Source organism: Trachemys scripta, chromosome 6 (genome assembly GCF_013100865.1).
Source record: "Trachemys scripta elegans isolate TJP31775 chromosome 6, CAS_Tse_1.0, whole genome shotgun sequence".
Classification (NCBI taxonomy): Eukaryota; Metazoa; Chordata; order Testudines; family Emydidae; genus Trachemys; species Trachemys scripta.
This window is the reverse complement of record NC_048303.1, coordinates 99,918,195-99,933,974: the sequence shown is the minus strand read 5'-3', so window position 1 is coordinate 99,933,974 and position 15,780 is coordinate 99,918,195. Positions and strand designations below refer to the sequence as shown.

Genomic DNA, 15,780 nt, shown 5'->3' with positions numbered 1-15,780 from the left:
TGACTTCAAATCAACCCTAGAAACTTGATCTAAAAATTGTCTGCCTAGATTTTAAAAAATAACAACCTGAATTTCATCTTAAAGATCATAATTCTCACATGTCTTCAGACCCTTTTCCTGCTCACGAAAAAATGGCTTCTTTTTTAAAGATACAGTTACCATTGTTTCTCCAGGCAGCTTATACCCATTTGTAGGCAAATCACTTTCACAATCATTTTAATAAAAAGAAATAGTATGAAACACCTGAGCCACATACATTTCATAATGAGCACACGTGGCAGTAGCAACCCCGGCTCAACATGCAGCCCCATTTAACTGAATGGGAAGGTGCCACCATTCACTTACATCAAGTTTACTGTTTGCAGTGTTGTTGTAGCCATGTTGGTCCCAGGATATTAGCAAGACAAGCTGAGTGAGGTAGTATCTTTCATTGAACTAGGTCTTGACCTGTGTAAGCTCGAAAGCTTGTCTCTCTCACCAGCAGAAGTTGGTCCAGTAAAAGATATCACTTCACTCACCTTCTCTGTCCTCTATCACATTTACCGTCATTTAAATGACAGTGGGGGGAAAACAGGAAACAAAATACAAAAATTGGATCATTGTTATCATCATAATTAATAATGGGCCAAATCCTACAGTCTTTAGGGACTGATCCTGTGAAAAGTGATCCTTACGCAGACAGTTACTCCTGCACAGAGTCCCATTGACTTCAGTAGTACAGTAACTCCTCACTTAACGTTGTAGTTCTGTTCCTGAAAAATGCGACTTTAAGTGAAACGATGTTAAGCGAATCTAATTTCCCCATAAAAATTAATGTAAATGGGGGGGTTAGGTTCCAGGGATTTTTTTTTTTTTTTTTTGGCCAGACAAAAGGCATTATATACATTTTAAACAAGTAATTTAATACAGGTATAAGTTTTAACCATTTTAAAGAAACAATTTAATACTACAGTCATCACTGCTGAGTATGAAGCTTGGTTGAGGTGGTGGAGTCAGAGAGTGGAAGAGGATGGATTGTCCAGCTGCTCCTCTTGCTGTTCTTGCAAGCACAGGCACTGACTTTGCCGGGAGCAGGGGGCTTAACCCCGGCCCATCCACTCCACCCCTTCCCCCAAGACCCCACCCTTGATCCGCCTCTTCTCCTCCCACACCTACTCCCCCTTTACTTCGCACACTGCATCCTCGCTCCTCCCCCCTCCCTCCCCTCCCTTCTGAACGCTGCAAGCCAGCTGATTGCCGCGGACAGGAGGCTGGGGAAGAGCCTGTACGCTCAGTCCTCGCTCCTCCCTCCTGCCTCCTAAATGCTGCAAGCCAGCTGATTGCCGTGGGCAGGAGGTTGGGGGAGGAGGGGGAAGGTGCTGATCTACGGGGTCTGCCAGCGGGCGGGAGGCGCTGGGGGGAGGGGAGCGGCGTAGGGAGGCTGCTAGCTGTGGAGAAAGCAGGCAGCCAAACAACATAAGAGTGGAGCATTACACAGTTTTAAATGAGTGTGTTCTCTAATTGATCAGCAACATAACAACAAAACAACGTTAACCGGGACGACGTTAAGTGAGGAGTTACTGTACACAAGAGTAACTGTATTCAATGTAATAACTCTCTGCCGCTTTGGCCTGTTAGGCATTTGGAGTTTTGCCTGAGTAGCTCTCAGGATTTGGCTCAGTGCTAAAACAATCCTGAATTATGACCTTATCCAAAGTCCTCTGAAGTCAATAAAGAGGCTCCCATTGGCTTCAGTGGGCATTGGATCAGACCATTAGTATTGTCACTGTGATTTGAGGCTTCTCTATGTGGCAAATTTCTGGGTGGCAAGCCAAAGTGTGAATCTAGATTGTACCAGTTTGCTACTCAATAACGTCCCATGTGGACACAGCTACAGAGCAGTGAATATCCCAGAGTGTGGCTTGGCATACTTCAAACAGTAGTATGTTATGACTAGATACTGTATTGGCTGTGCCATGTGAATTTACCATCTGTTCTTAGCTACTGTATCTGTTACTGAACAAAATGTGCTGCAGTGCCTGGCTAGTCACAAAAAGGATGCTGTGATAGCCTTAATGCAAATGTTCTTAGCATTTGCGGGCCTGTGCCTGACCCTGAATTATTATTTTAACCTCTTCCCTGTCTCCTCACGTATCTGATACATCAGGCAAAGCACACCTCTAATGCTGTCCAATGTTACCTAGTATGTCCCCTTTGGAATGCTGATGTTCCAGCACAGCAAATAATGTGACAGCTGGTTTAAAACTTCCTCAATATCTTATCCGCTATGGTCGTCTTTGTCATCTCAGTCTCTCAATCTGTTTCCAGATCCCCCACAAACCCTCCTTCAATTAGAAGATTTGACAACAATGCTTTTAATCACGGGGCCGGATATTCCCTCAGTGCTGACCTCTCCTTCAGGAACAAGGATGGTACTAAATCCTGGAAGTTCTGTCCTCATCGGTAAGTTGATTTCTAAAGTTTGTTGGATAAAAGTATGAGAAATAGGCTGAACACGCAAAATTCAGATCCAGATGTTCATCCAGATCCGGGGCATTGGGTGGGGGGGGGCGCTGGGTCAGCCCATTATAAATGGGGGCCATTTGCAAATTCTTGCTCTGGATTCAGGCACTCAAGTTCAAATTTTAAATACCACCATAGTGCAGGGTTTATTATTATTGTTATTCCCAAAAGCCTCAGACAGGCTCAGGGCTCCTTTGTTCTGGACACTGTACATACACGAAGTAAGAGCCACAGCAAGTGGCTGTAACAAGCAGAGGGGGGAGGAGTCAGGATGAGGTTAAAGGTACTCTAGATAGAGCTTCTCTCGCTTTTTCCTCTCCACATAACTACTGGTCTCTACTTTTCAAAGTCATCCATTCCTGTTGTTCTTTCTGCAGGGTTTCTCCCAGAGCTTTGTCCAGCTCTCTACATTTACTTTTCTCTTGTAAACTGATTTTTAGCCTTGCAGAAGCAGGAATGTAAATCTTTAGCAGAGGATCTGTACCTTGTCTCAGTGCTGATAAGAATGATTGTATTCCTCTCCACAGGCCTCCTACCAGCTCTTTGCTTTCATTCAATAGCAAATATTTCTATGATGGGGGGTTGCATTTACATTTTTATTTGTTTTGGATTTATTTTTTCCCCAATGCTGACATCTGTGTCCCTCTGTAATTGTTTCTTAGCAAGCTGCTCTGGATTGCATTTGTGCTTCCACCAAACCTGCAGTTAAGGAGCTCTTTGGGGGGGGGAATATCTGAAGGTATTTGATAGCATTCAATAAATCATTTCAGGTGTGGTTTTATTGCACTCTCAGTCCTAGGACTTGGTCACACTTCTGTTTCATCCATTTCTTCGCAGGTTTTCAAAGCAAAATCTTTAGAAGTTTTTTGTTGGGGTTTGAAAGAGGTCATAAAATGGGTTTTGCATCTGTTTGTACATAATAACCTTTACTTCAGTCTCGTGGGGCCATATCATCCCCCAGCCTGCTGCTCCTGCTTAGGGGACAGGAAACTCCAGGAGTTCCCAATATCAAGCCAAATTTATTCTTGATGTACTTCTATTTATTCCATGAAGATACACATTGCTAAAGTTGACCTGATATTATAAAAACCTAAGGAAAGTTCTTGATTGATATTCTAATAAGAGATGGGCTGGGACTGAAATATCCAGTCTGCTAGAATTCATACAGATACAACCAAAATGTCCATACGTAAGTGCGTGACACAACATGGCATAGCCATGTGCACAAAGCATTCGATACACAAACAAATTATCCAAACAATTATTGTCCAGCTGCATTCAGCTACAGATAGACCACTTACTTCCGCAAAAACAATTGACCCACACCTCAGCCATTCTTTTAACTGACACTAGATTCATTTTTAAGATTTTGTCAGCATGGACTAGGATAAAAGACTCCCTCCCCTTTGGCTCCCAAATTCTGTTTCTCTGCAACTATCTAATAGACATTCGTTCTCCATAACCCCTCTCCACAGCTACCCCATCTGGCTGACCCCTCTAGTCTTTCCTATTGTGTAATCTAGAAGGTCCATTTTAATGCCTCCTAAGCATTGAGCCAGCTTCTACACAGAGATCTCACATGCTCTGGATGGTGATATTCTAATTTAATTCTAAAAGACCTGATGGTGGGAGGGTGTGGTGAGTGAAGAGGATGCTGTTGGGAATTGCAAGGAAACAAGAAGCTTGGAGTCAAGTGATTGGGAGATAGGATGTAAGTGGAGAATTCTTTTGGGGAAAAGTTGGGTATCATGGGAGCAGAAGGATGCAGTGAGGAGAGGGAGTTAAGAGATAAGGGAAAGAAGAGAACTTTGAAACCCTTGGATAAATTCTGATAAGTATCCAGACTTCTCGGGATTTATGAGAAATGGGAATCTGAATTGGTGAGGTTTGCCTGCTACCTCGTTAAACAGAACTTCCTTAACAGGAAGAGGAAAAAATGTGCAGCATGAGAAGATGAGGAGGTTAAATTTGCACATTGAGAAGAAGAATGCACTACTTAATTGAGTGAGAATTAAAAGCAGAAGGATATGGCTTGCAGCCTGTCATTTATGCTGCATACGTTCTTCTAGTGTGTCTGCCCCAATATATTTTCAATGACTACATGGATCCATTTGCCATCCTATCTCAACCCCTGTGGACCTCCCTTGTGGTAAAGCTCTGAGTCTTGGGGCCACAACATGGGTGCCAAGTTTTGGGGGCTGCTTTTCACCAGGTGAAAGAGGTCCTTAAGTAGCACACTTCCCAACTGTGTCATTTTGGCTGCAGGGGCAGAGAGGGAGTTCTTTTGGGGCTTCATCCTTTGCCCATTGGAGTCGGTGGCAAAACTCTGATTGTCTTCCAAGGTGGAGGAGCAGATCCTTAAACAATGTCCTTTTTAGAGGTAACAGAAGCAAACCACTGTTAGAAGTGAAGGGACAGTTGTCTCCATAGCCGTGCCCACCAGCTGTCTAGTTAGTACACTGTAGTTATCTTTCTCAGTTAGTGACTTGAGGGTACCATTGCTCCTTATCAAATCATCAGTAAGATGCATCCAGCTATGCCGCCATTCTCCCTGCAACCCTTTTCTGATGACCCTATAGCAGGCTCTGCTCAGCTATCTAGCAAACACAACTCCTACTATTAAAGACAAGATTTTCTCATAGTAGAACCTGCAGCACCTCTCAGTTTGGGAACATACCCAATTTTTTGTATTAACTGAAATTGGCAAGGAGTAATGAGCCAAATATTACATATGCCAATAATTTCTGATTTGCTTAACTTGTGGTATGTGCAAAATAAGATTTCATGTCACAGGTCCAGTTCTTTGCTTTATATTTCCATAAGTGCTTTAAAGTGACACAAACTTAGCATTTAGCCATATTTTGATCATGGAAAACCAATAGAAAGTTTAACATGTATTTTTATATCTGGGAAACAGTAGTAAATTTCTGCAACTACACTTATTTCCTTTGAAAGCTTTCAGATTAGTCCTTATTCTTACAAGATTTTCTGTCAGGAGTACAAAAATATTTTTATTTTGGACACAGTTCTTCAAACGTTGACCACAAGATTACTATGAGGGAGATAAGTATGCGAAAAGAGAAGCTGTTACTGTTAACTCTCTCATGCTGGGATTTTATAACCATATTTTTGGCCACTTGGCACTTTCCTACGCTTCTGTCAAAATGCAGAATTATTTTTCTGTGTTAAAAGGACAATTTAAGATTAATAATAATATACTTCAACTAGAATTTCTTTACCTACACTCCCAATAAAAACTCATGCAAATTAAAATAATTTTAATAACTAAGGGTCTCATGCCAGATACATTTGCTATCAAACATAGTGCTTACTTCAACGAGTAGTCACTTTTTACTTCACTGGGACCTATTCATGGTAGTAAGCACTATAAGTGGAGTTTTCAAATGTGCCTAAGTGGCTTAGGACTCTATGGGTATGTCAACGCTTAAATTGCTTCAGCGGCACAGCTGCAGCTTTACCATTGTAGCACTTCAGTGTAGACACTCACTACAGTGATGACAGGTGTTCTCATGTCGCTGTAGTTAATCCACATCCCTGAGAGGCAGTAGCTAGGTCAGCAGAAAAATGCTTCCATCAGAATTTTTCTACATTTTCTACATACTGTATTATATTCTATGTTGTAATTGAAATCAAAGTGTATATTTTTTATTACAAATATTTGCACTGTAAAAATGATAAACAAAAGAAATAGTGTTTTTTCAATTCACCTCATACAAGTACTGAAGTGCAATCTCTTTGTCATGAAAGTGCAGCTTACAAATGTAGATTTTTTTTTTGTTACATAACTGAACTCAAAACCAGAAAAATGTAAAACTTCAGAGCCTACAAGTCCACTCAGTCCTACTTCTTGCTCAGCCAGTCGCTAAGACAAACAAGTTTGTTTACATTTACAGGAGATAATGCTACCCTCTTATTTACAATGTCAACAGAAAGTGAGAACAGGCATTTGCATGGCACTTTTGTAGGTGGCATTGCAAAGTATTTACGTACCAGATATGCTAAACATTCATGTGCCCCTTCATGCTTCGGCCACCATTCCAGAAGACATGCTTCCATGCTGATGACAGTCGTTAAAAAAATAATGCATTAATTAAATTTGTGTCTGAATTCTTTGGGGGAGAATTGTATGTCCCCAGCTCTGTTTTACCCACATTCTGCCATATATTTCACGTTATAGCAGTCTCGACAAAATGCAAAGAAAGTACCAATGTGAGATTTCTAAAGATAGCTAGAGCACTCGACCCAAGATTTAAGAATCTGAAGTGCCTTCCAAAATCTGATTGGGGTGGGGTGTGCAGCATGTTTTCAGAACATGCATCCGTCAGCACTGCTTTGGATTGTTATCAAGCAGAACCCATCATCAGCATGGATGCATGTCCCCTGTAACAGTGGTTGAAGCATGAAAGGACGTATGAATCTTTAGCACATCTGGCACATAAATATCTTGCAATGCCGGCTACAACAGTGCCATGAGAACGCCTGTTCTCACTTTCAGGTGACGTTGTAAACAAGAAGCGAGCAGCATTACCTCCTGTAAATGTAAACAAACGTGTATGCACATAATTCTACATTTGTAAGTTCAACTTTCATGATAAAGAGATTGCACTACAGTACTTGTATTTTTCAATTCACCTAATACTATTTATTTTGTTTTTTTACAGTGCAAATATTTGTAATAAAAAATAAATATAAAGTGAGCACTGTACACTTTGTATTCTGTGTTGTAATTGAAATCAATATATTTGACAATGTAGAAAACATCCAAAAATATTTAAACAATAATTGAATATCATTTATTTAACTATGCGATTAATCACCATTAATTTTTTTAATCGCTTGACAGCCCTAGTAAATATATGTTTGGACAAAACCTAAAATGTGGGCTAAATTTGACCAATTCAGCAAAATTCTGGAACTAGCAGAACAATTATTAGGTGCTGTCCTAAAGTTTACTGTAGCTTGCTTTTTCTGCAGGCTGCTACATAGAGCTGCTAGAGAGCTGCCAAGAGGGGACTTTTCAGAGATACCAGACTTTTTTTTTTTTTAAGAATTTAAAGACATTGTTTTGTCTTGTTTTTAACTTTATTTTCTCACCACTTTATGCGGGCAACAAAATATGGAATTTGTGGCTTATACCGGGGCAGGCTGTGACTCTTACTCCTACTGGTGAGAGCAATTACCCACACAAGTAGTTCTATGGAAGTCACTGCGGGGAGTCACCACAGTCTGCCCATCCTTTCGCTCATAGGCAAAATGTAATCATAAGAGTAACTTATGGGCCAGGTCTGAACTGCAGTCAAACTTCAGAGTGCATCTTGGGCCATGTTGTGTAGAGAGGGCTTAAAGGGCATCTTCGCACCCATGCTCCTACTGCTGCTTAAAGCTCCTTTTCCCTTGATTTTAGTAATAAGAGATGTAGTAGATTTGGTGGGAAATGCCCTCTTACTTGCCCATATATGAGAAAACATCAAGGACAATCTACCTCATGCAAGAAGATGCTATTCTTCAGCTATGATGCCTTTTTTGACTCTGGGACAGGCTGTTTCTGCACTGGTGCTTTGCAAAGGTTCCTCCAGCTAGAAAGGAGATAAATCACTTCTATTGTTCATAAATGAGCTATGTTCCTCTCTGGCTCTGCCTTCTGGGCCAATAGGCAGAGACACATTTTCTACTATGTTACCTCAAGGGGAGTCTCAGTCAGTCCTTATCCATACTTCTAGGAGTGGGGGCTTTCTTTAAGACCTGTGCTTTAGATCAAAGTCTTTGCCTGCCCACATGAGATCACTGGGAATAAGTCTCACTGGAATATCATTCCGTGACATATCCAAGTTTAGAGTTCAAAAGGTCAGGAAGCAGTTTTGCTTGCAATGTGGTGGTGTATTTTGACACAACAATTGCTGCTAACGCTTAGTGCTGAAGAGATGTCACAGAGAATTATGGTGGCAAGTGATGCTGTAGAGCAATACGTCGTGATAGCTGCTGCTGAAATGAGGTTGCCCAGTAATAAGGGGGAAAGAAGACAGATTTTTTTATCCGTGAGTAGCATCATACCCATGAATGTTAAAAGTGAGCAAAACCTTTTTAAATGAATTGGGCAATGGACTGTCATCTCAAACTGTACCAGCAATGGCATGTTCTGCGTTGTGTATTTGGGGGATAGGAACTACACAAACTCATTCGCACGTGCTTGTATTCCATATGCAAGCAAGGAGGCTGGTCTTGTAAAGTACTGGGCATCTCCGGGTTCTGAACACATCAGTTCCCATTGAGTGAGGTGCCTGATGGTCCCCTGGAATTCAGTGAGGTCTCATGGTGCGTTGATGTATCTGAGAAGGCACTCAGCACCTGGCAGAAAGCATCTCAGGGCAGCAGAGTTCATACCTTCATTTATGAAGGGGAAGATATGGTAAAAGTTGCAGGTTTAGAACAGAGACAGAATTGCTCATTTCAGGCCCAAGATCATAATTTTCTTACATTAGAGAAGATCTCAACTAGAAAGTCAGAGTCTCTCCTGAAATCCTCACTCTGGAAAAGCTAAGTTTTGTTGGAGTCAGACTTTGCTTGGGCCCTAAGTGAAGTTTGTTGCCATTAAAACTATAATATGTGTAATTCCCCAGTGATTGTGGTATAACGATACCTCCTCATCAAAGTATAGTAAAATACCATGGTTACAGCAGATACTTGGCATGGTGAATGCAGAATCATTAATGGCTCCTTTTTCTATACATGAGACATAATCTTTGCGTGAGGGCATTTGCCTTCAGGCGCACTAGAGTTTGAAGATGCATTGCAGATGAAAACAGTGATTAATTATCCGATGCAGAGATGATGCACAGTAGAAGGAGGAAGAATATATTTTGACCACTTTTTTAAAATAGCATGTGGTTACTTGGCATCTGTTTCTTCATTTAAATATTTCCTTGTAGATTAGCAGCTTGTTGTTGCATGGAAAATGGATATGAAAACATTTGATAAATCATTCCCCAAAGCATCAGTCCACAAGCTGCACGTGTTTTTTTAGATCAGCAGAAATACAATCTTCCTGATGTGTGGTGATTTTTGAAAATATAATGCACACCCGAGGATAAGTATATAGCAGGAGGGAGAAGCACAGCAGCATGCACTATATATAATCAAATAAATGTTGTGGATGGCATTTACAAGGCAGCCACAGGAAGAGATGCTGCAGGTTTTTGGAATGAAGCTCAAGCTCATGAATTTAGAGGGAGACTGGAACATAGGTAACATTTAAAATAGCTGGGAACTGAAACAAAGGCAGTAAATCCATCTGCTCCAGCCACTGCTTAAGAGCTGTGAGAAGAATTTAAGCATCATCCTTAAGAAGAGAAAATAGCAAACAAATGTTGGGTATTTTAATACCCCTGCTAATGATACCTACAATATATTCTGACACTGGTGTCTGCTGTGCCCATCAGTATATATTTTTAAAGCACACATTTCCATGGTACCTACGTGCAGGAAGAGCTGGTCAAAAAAACAGATGGTATTTTATCATGGGGGAAAAACAATCAGAATTTTTTGGACAACAAAATAGAGTTGATATTCTGAATTTTAAACATTTTAGCTCAAAAGCTGGCCAAAATGCAGGATGCAACATTTCTGTGAAAATTCTAGGCCTTTATTTTGTAGTTGTTCTGGTTGATATTTCAATTAAAAATCTCATTGTAATATTTTATTTCAAAACCTTTTTTTACAACTGTTCTTGCTGGTTCTCTAGCCAACATTTCTGGTGCTTTCACTTTGTTCTGGACTCAGCTGCCCTCAGATGTGCCCATGCCACTCATAATGAAATCTATGGGAGCCACAGGAATGCCCTGGGATGCAGTATGTTTAGCAATCATGCTGTAAATGATGGCCGTGGAACTGTGGAGATTGACGCTAAGTGGCTGTAATATGACTGGTTTTCTCAAAGCCAGTCTGGAGTCTATGGGTAAAGATCATAATGTTTTGGATTCAAATCTAGGAGAGCAACGCCTATCTTGAGGAGCCTTCACAGACCATCACCCAAAGTGGGTATCTGAGAGCATGAGGAGAGGATTCACCAGGGAACTGAATTAGAATCTTTCGACTCCAAGGCTAGTGCCACAGTCAGTGGTCCATGACTTGTCCAAGGTTACGCAGGCAGAGTCTCTGCCTCTGTTTTCCTTCTGTAATATGGGGGTACTGCTTCTTCCCTACCTCACAGGGGCACTTTAAGGATAAATACATCAAAAGATGTGAGATGCCCAGATACTCTGGGGTCATATAACTATTGTGGCTATCACAATACACCAGCTCCTTCAATGGAAACCTGACCATCACCGCAGCAGGAGGCACTGGACTCATTATGGGGGATCCAAACTATGACATGCCTGTTGAGTGTGGCATGCTTAAAAAATAACAACGTTCCTATATGTAGGGGATACTGAACAATAACAGTAAAGTTAGATGGTGAAGTGTGCTTTTTATGACCAGAAAAGTACAATCGACTGTAAAAAGGAAATCCTGCTGTTCCATATGTTTTGTGCTCTCCCTTGGTGACTTCCATATCAAATTTGCTCAGTTCACAAGTCAGAGCAAGATTTTCCTAACTGGCAGCACTGTGAGCACAGTCTTGGAAAGCAATCTCCTTTCGACTTTTATACCTTATTCCCAATGACTGGAGAGTCAGAGCTTAGCTGCCAATTTCACTCTTGATTCAGGAGGCAGAAGAGTTAGACTACAATTTCCTGTTCTGCAAATAAACAGGCTCTTTGGTGGTGATGCTAGTTTAAAAAACAACCACCCCCCTGTTTACATCAGTAGAGAAAGTGGAATTCACTTGAAAGATACAAATGGCTTAGTTCTGCCACAACAGTATCTCACATGGATTTTCCATTGGAGTCATTCTCTCCTATGCTCTAATGATGTGGCAGGAGAATAGAGCTCATAAAGAGCAGATATCACAGGTTCAGTATCCAGGTGTCCTTTTGTTAGTTGTTTTTCTGGCTCTAGCTATTGTTTATAGCTATATACATTCTCTTTACACAGTATGATTAAACAACTAATTATAAATCTGCAAAAATTGAGATCTGGATTTTGCAGAACTCAAAGTTCAGAGGAGTTCAAATCCAGAGGCTTGGCTCAGGCCTATTGCTAGTATTTTCATCTCTGGAGACTGGGGAGTATAGCTGGATTTGGTGATGAATAGAAGGAGTTTGTTCATCTCATTTGGATGTCGTGGGGTGTTTTGTAGTGAGTACAGTCCAGTGTGATTGACTGGCTGACCAGGAGAGGCCAACATTAATGTATCAACACTTTCTTGGACTCAGGACATCACAGTCTCACAAAATTCACCTTCTTAACATGGAATATTAATATTTGTTAAAAATCAGTGTGAAATGAACCAAAATAATATACTCTTTAATATCATCAGAGCTGTAAATATGAGTCCAACGTGAAGCTCTATGATATACGCAAAAGCGATTAATTCATCCACTTGAAACATCAGAATTTTTCCTAAATACCTTCCTGTCCTGTTCCCTCCCCCATCACTCCCCAGTTCTCTCATGTAAATCTTACTAGGCTTGGCAATTACTGTTATGATTTAAAAGTTATTGATAGAAATACAGAATAATTTACACTGTGCACAAGGAAACAGAACAGGGAAAAACTCACATAATTATGATAAATCTGGTGTCTCAGCTCCCTTGTGGGATAGAATCATAGGACTGGAAGGGACCTCGAAAGGTCATCTAGTCCAGTCCCCTGCACTCATGGCAGGACTAAGTAGTATCTAGACCAAGGAAGGAAAAACAGACAGAAATTGCATATTTGGGGTGAGATAAATTCAGGAATATCCAATGGGCTGTTTTTCAGAACATTGTAGAGGGTTTCATTATTATAAGAAGTTGGACTTTAGTGTGTTTTGAAAGCATGAATTCATTTTAAATAATGTTACTTGAGCAATTGTAGATTGCATAATGATAACATTTCCATTCATATTGATTTTTAAATATAAATCATATCACATGTAAGTTGTATATTTGTCAAGATCAAAGTTAAATACAAATAGAAGATCACTGGATATATATTACTTCATAGGAACCATATCATTCATTCACCAATCTGATGCTATCACTCTAATTTCATACTAAGCATTGGTATAAAATAGGGCTGTCGATTAATCGCAGTTAACTCAAAAAAATTAATCATAATAAAAAAATTAATTGTGATTAATCACAGTTTTAATTGCACTGTTAAACAATAGATTACCAATTGAAATTTATTTAATATTTTTTGATGTTTTTCTATATTTTCAAATATATGGATTTCAGTTACAGCCCTAAATACTCCCTATTGCTAGTAATTGGATTTTCCAATAATATCTGTCTAACATGATCAAACTAGATCAAAATAAATGGTGGTGGTTGTATTCTTTTGTTACACACATGGCTTAGTTCCTGCAGATTTGACCAAATTAAACCAGGAACAGAGTTAAGTGGAAGACGTATTCATATAGTGAGATTTGGACAGATTCTGATAAAATAAGACCTGAGCAGAATGTATGTGTCCAAAACTTAAAATTAATCTTCTCAAAAGTTTAAAGAGAAAAAAATAAAAGTTCAATTACCCATTTTTATTTTGTTTTTTATTTTCATTCATCTCTTCAGTTTTTGGTTCTTGCTGGGTCCAAAAGTGGAAGAGACAAAATGCCCTAAGAAAGACTTGTCTCAGTGTGTCCAGCTTCACTGGAAGCAGGAAACACTGGTAATCTCTCATGAATTCTTGCTCCTGTGAGATTTCCAGCACAGTTTTGCAGACTGAAGAGATTCAGGTAAACATTCAAACTTTTTGAGTTAAGCCCCTAAAAAAGTCCTTTTCTTCCCTGCACAATGTCATTCATTGCCTGATGTTTCTTTGGTGTGAATTCACTCGTGATCAAATTAACAGACAACACCAAAGCTGAAAAGCTGGCAAAGTGTAGTCAATATTGGTGGACAGACCCAAAGCCATAGTCTACTCTACGGAGTTAGGGCAACGCAAGGCAGCTTACATTGACCTAACTATGTTTCTACACCAAAATTTCACTCCCCCTAACATAACTTGCCCACTACACCAACTTAATAATTCCACCTCCACTAGAGGCAGAGAGTCGATGTTGATGGAGTTAGGTAAATGCAGTGTGTGTGTAGATACTGTGTTGCTTACATCAAGTGTAGTTGACTTTTAGAAGCTGTCCCACAATACTCCACACTGACAATTTAATTGGTGCAAGTATTTGGCCAGACACCCCTCTGTCTAGACACACCTTCTAGAAGTGTACCCATCACATATTAGTGGGTTTATTTTCATCTTGGCTCTATCTGTCTATCCAACCAGCCAGTTATGTATTCTACTGTGCTTTCCACTGTAGTATCTGATTCTTATGGAGTTTCCTTTATACTCTTCTAATATTAGAGATAATCAGGAAATGGGGGAAAGGGATTCTGCTGAAAATGTTGACTTTTCATCAAAATGGAAACCCAAACTCCAACATTTTTCCAGTTTTTAGCATCCAAAACACAAGAATATTTGCCCAAAACTGCCAGACACCCAAAAATGTGGCCAAAAACTGCCCAGAAACCAAAACAATTCTCTTTTCTGATGAAATTTCAGGTTTTTGACCTAGCCAAAATATAGGAAATTCTTAAGGAACGCTGACATTTTCCACTCAAAAATCATCTGTTCCATTGAAAACCCAGTTTTCCATTGGGAAGAAGGTTCAAGGGGAAATATTTAATCAAATTTATCTAAGTAGTACTTTGTCTTCATGTAATAATCACTGCTGTTGCTATAGTCAGGGTCTGGGATTAGGGCTGGGAGAGGCAGGAAAGTGGTCCGGAAGAGGATCTCCATTTTTAAGAACTGGTCAAGAGTGAAGCAACTTGGGAACTCCCTTTCATGGTTCAACATGCCATATTAAATAATGTTGCTAGTGTCTGGGGCCATTTCTGATTAATACCATGAATGAGGGTTGCAACCCATGAGCTCATGGCTTTAAGCCCGTCCAGACTAGCTGGGCCAGATTCTGCTCTCACTCGCACTGATGTAAACCAGGTATAGCTCCATTAAAGTCAGTGGAATTACTCTGGTGTAAAGGTGGTGGGAGATCACAGTGTGGCCCTGTATATCACAGACTGGGCATCTGTCATTCTTTTGGCTCCTACTGCAACAGTCAAAAGATCTTTCAGCCTTGTTGAGGTTCTTGTGCACGCCCTAAGCATTGCTGTAGGATAAGCAGAAGAGAACTTCCAGATGGCCTTTCTAATACTGGAGGGTTTCGGAGCTGTGGTCCCTAGCACTTCTCTGCTACAGGCTTTGAAAAGCCATACACTATCCTGGGTTGGTTGCCAAAGCCTGCCGATCACTGCCAGAACACCTCGTTAGCCAGACAGAAGTTACACTGCAGCTTCATTAGAAACACACAGCAATTGCTTTCCTGTGCTCTCCACCACCACCTCCTCTCTTCCTTGCTTCTGATTTTCCTTGCTTCATTGGGAAGTTTCTGGGCTGCCAGAATCTCAGGACTCAACAGGCTTATATCAGCATAATAAATACAGAAAGGTCTTCATGCTTCCATAGCAGCCCTGACCTTGGTAATCCACTCTGGTGTTCATATGGAGCAGTCATTCCTTCCTGTGACTTGTTGTTGAACTCCACACAGTGCAGTGGCGCCTCTCAGGATACCTGCTGTGAATATCAACCATCCTTCATCTCATGTATAAATATATGGCTATCCTGTGGCTGCTGTGGTGGCGGAGCAGAGATGAACTACAGCATATTCTTTTTCAATCTGTGTGTCTCCATGAACAGACGCATCAGAGCGAGTTAAGGATGGAGTTTCAGCCTTCAGTTTCCATCCTCTCAGACTTCAGCTTCCATTTTTCATAACTGTTAGGTGGCTTCAGCTTGACTCTTAATGATATTGTAAAGTTGTATCTCGGTGTATAAGATTCTCCTTTTCAGAATTATTTTACAAAGCACCTTGTTTCCCCCAACAGTTTGAAAACCCTTTGACCTCTTAAAGGGACCACCATGTGGTTAGGTATTTGGGAACATTTTTAGCAATCTCTATGGGGCAAGGAACATATCTGTATCTATGTTTGTGAAATATTGTATAAATTTACAGCACTACATACATGATTTCTAAGAAAAATAACGTGTGGTATTATATAACCAAGATATATAGTCAAGCTGGAAAGGCATATCGAGGTGGGTCCCAGAGGGATAATTTCT

The 15,780-nt window shown here is 40.4% G+C and overlaps 1 protein-coding gene across 8 annotated transcripts in view; it reads left to right on the top strand.

The window, feature by feature from the left end:
* ADAMTSL1 (ADAMTS like 1) overlaps positions 1 to 15,780 on the top strand; it is a 714,047-nt gene that overhangs the window by 674,810 nt on the left and 23,457 nt on the right. For all 8 annotated transcript variants that reach the window (XR_004646076.1, XM_034773212.1, XM_034773214.1 and 5 more), the window contains one exon: positions 2,308 to 2,442. Coding sequence is in view for 7 of the 8 variants with exons in the window: in XM_034773212.1 (XP_034629103.1) it covers positions 2,308 to 2,442 (135 nt within the window). In the remaining variant the exon portion in view is untranslated. The remainder of the gene's footprint in view (positions 1 to 2,307; positions 2,443 to 15,780) is intronic.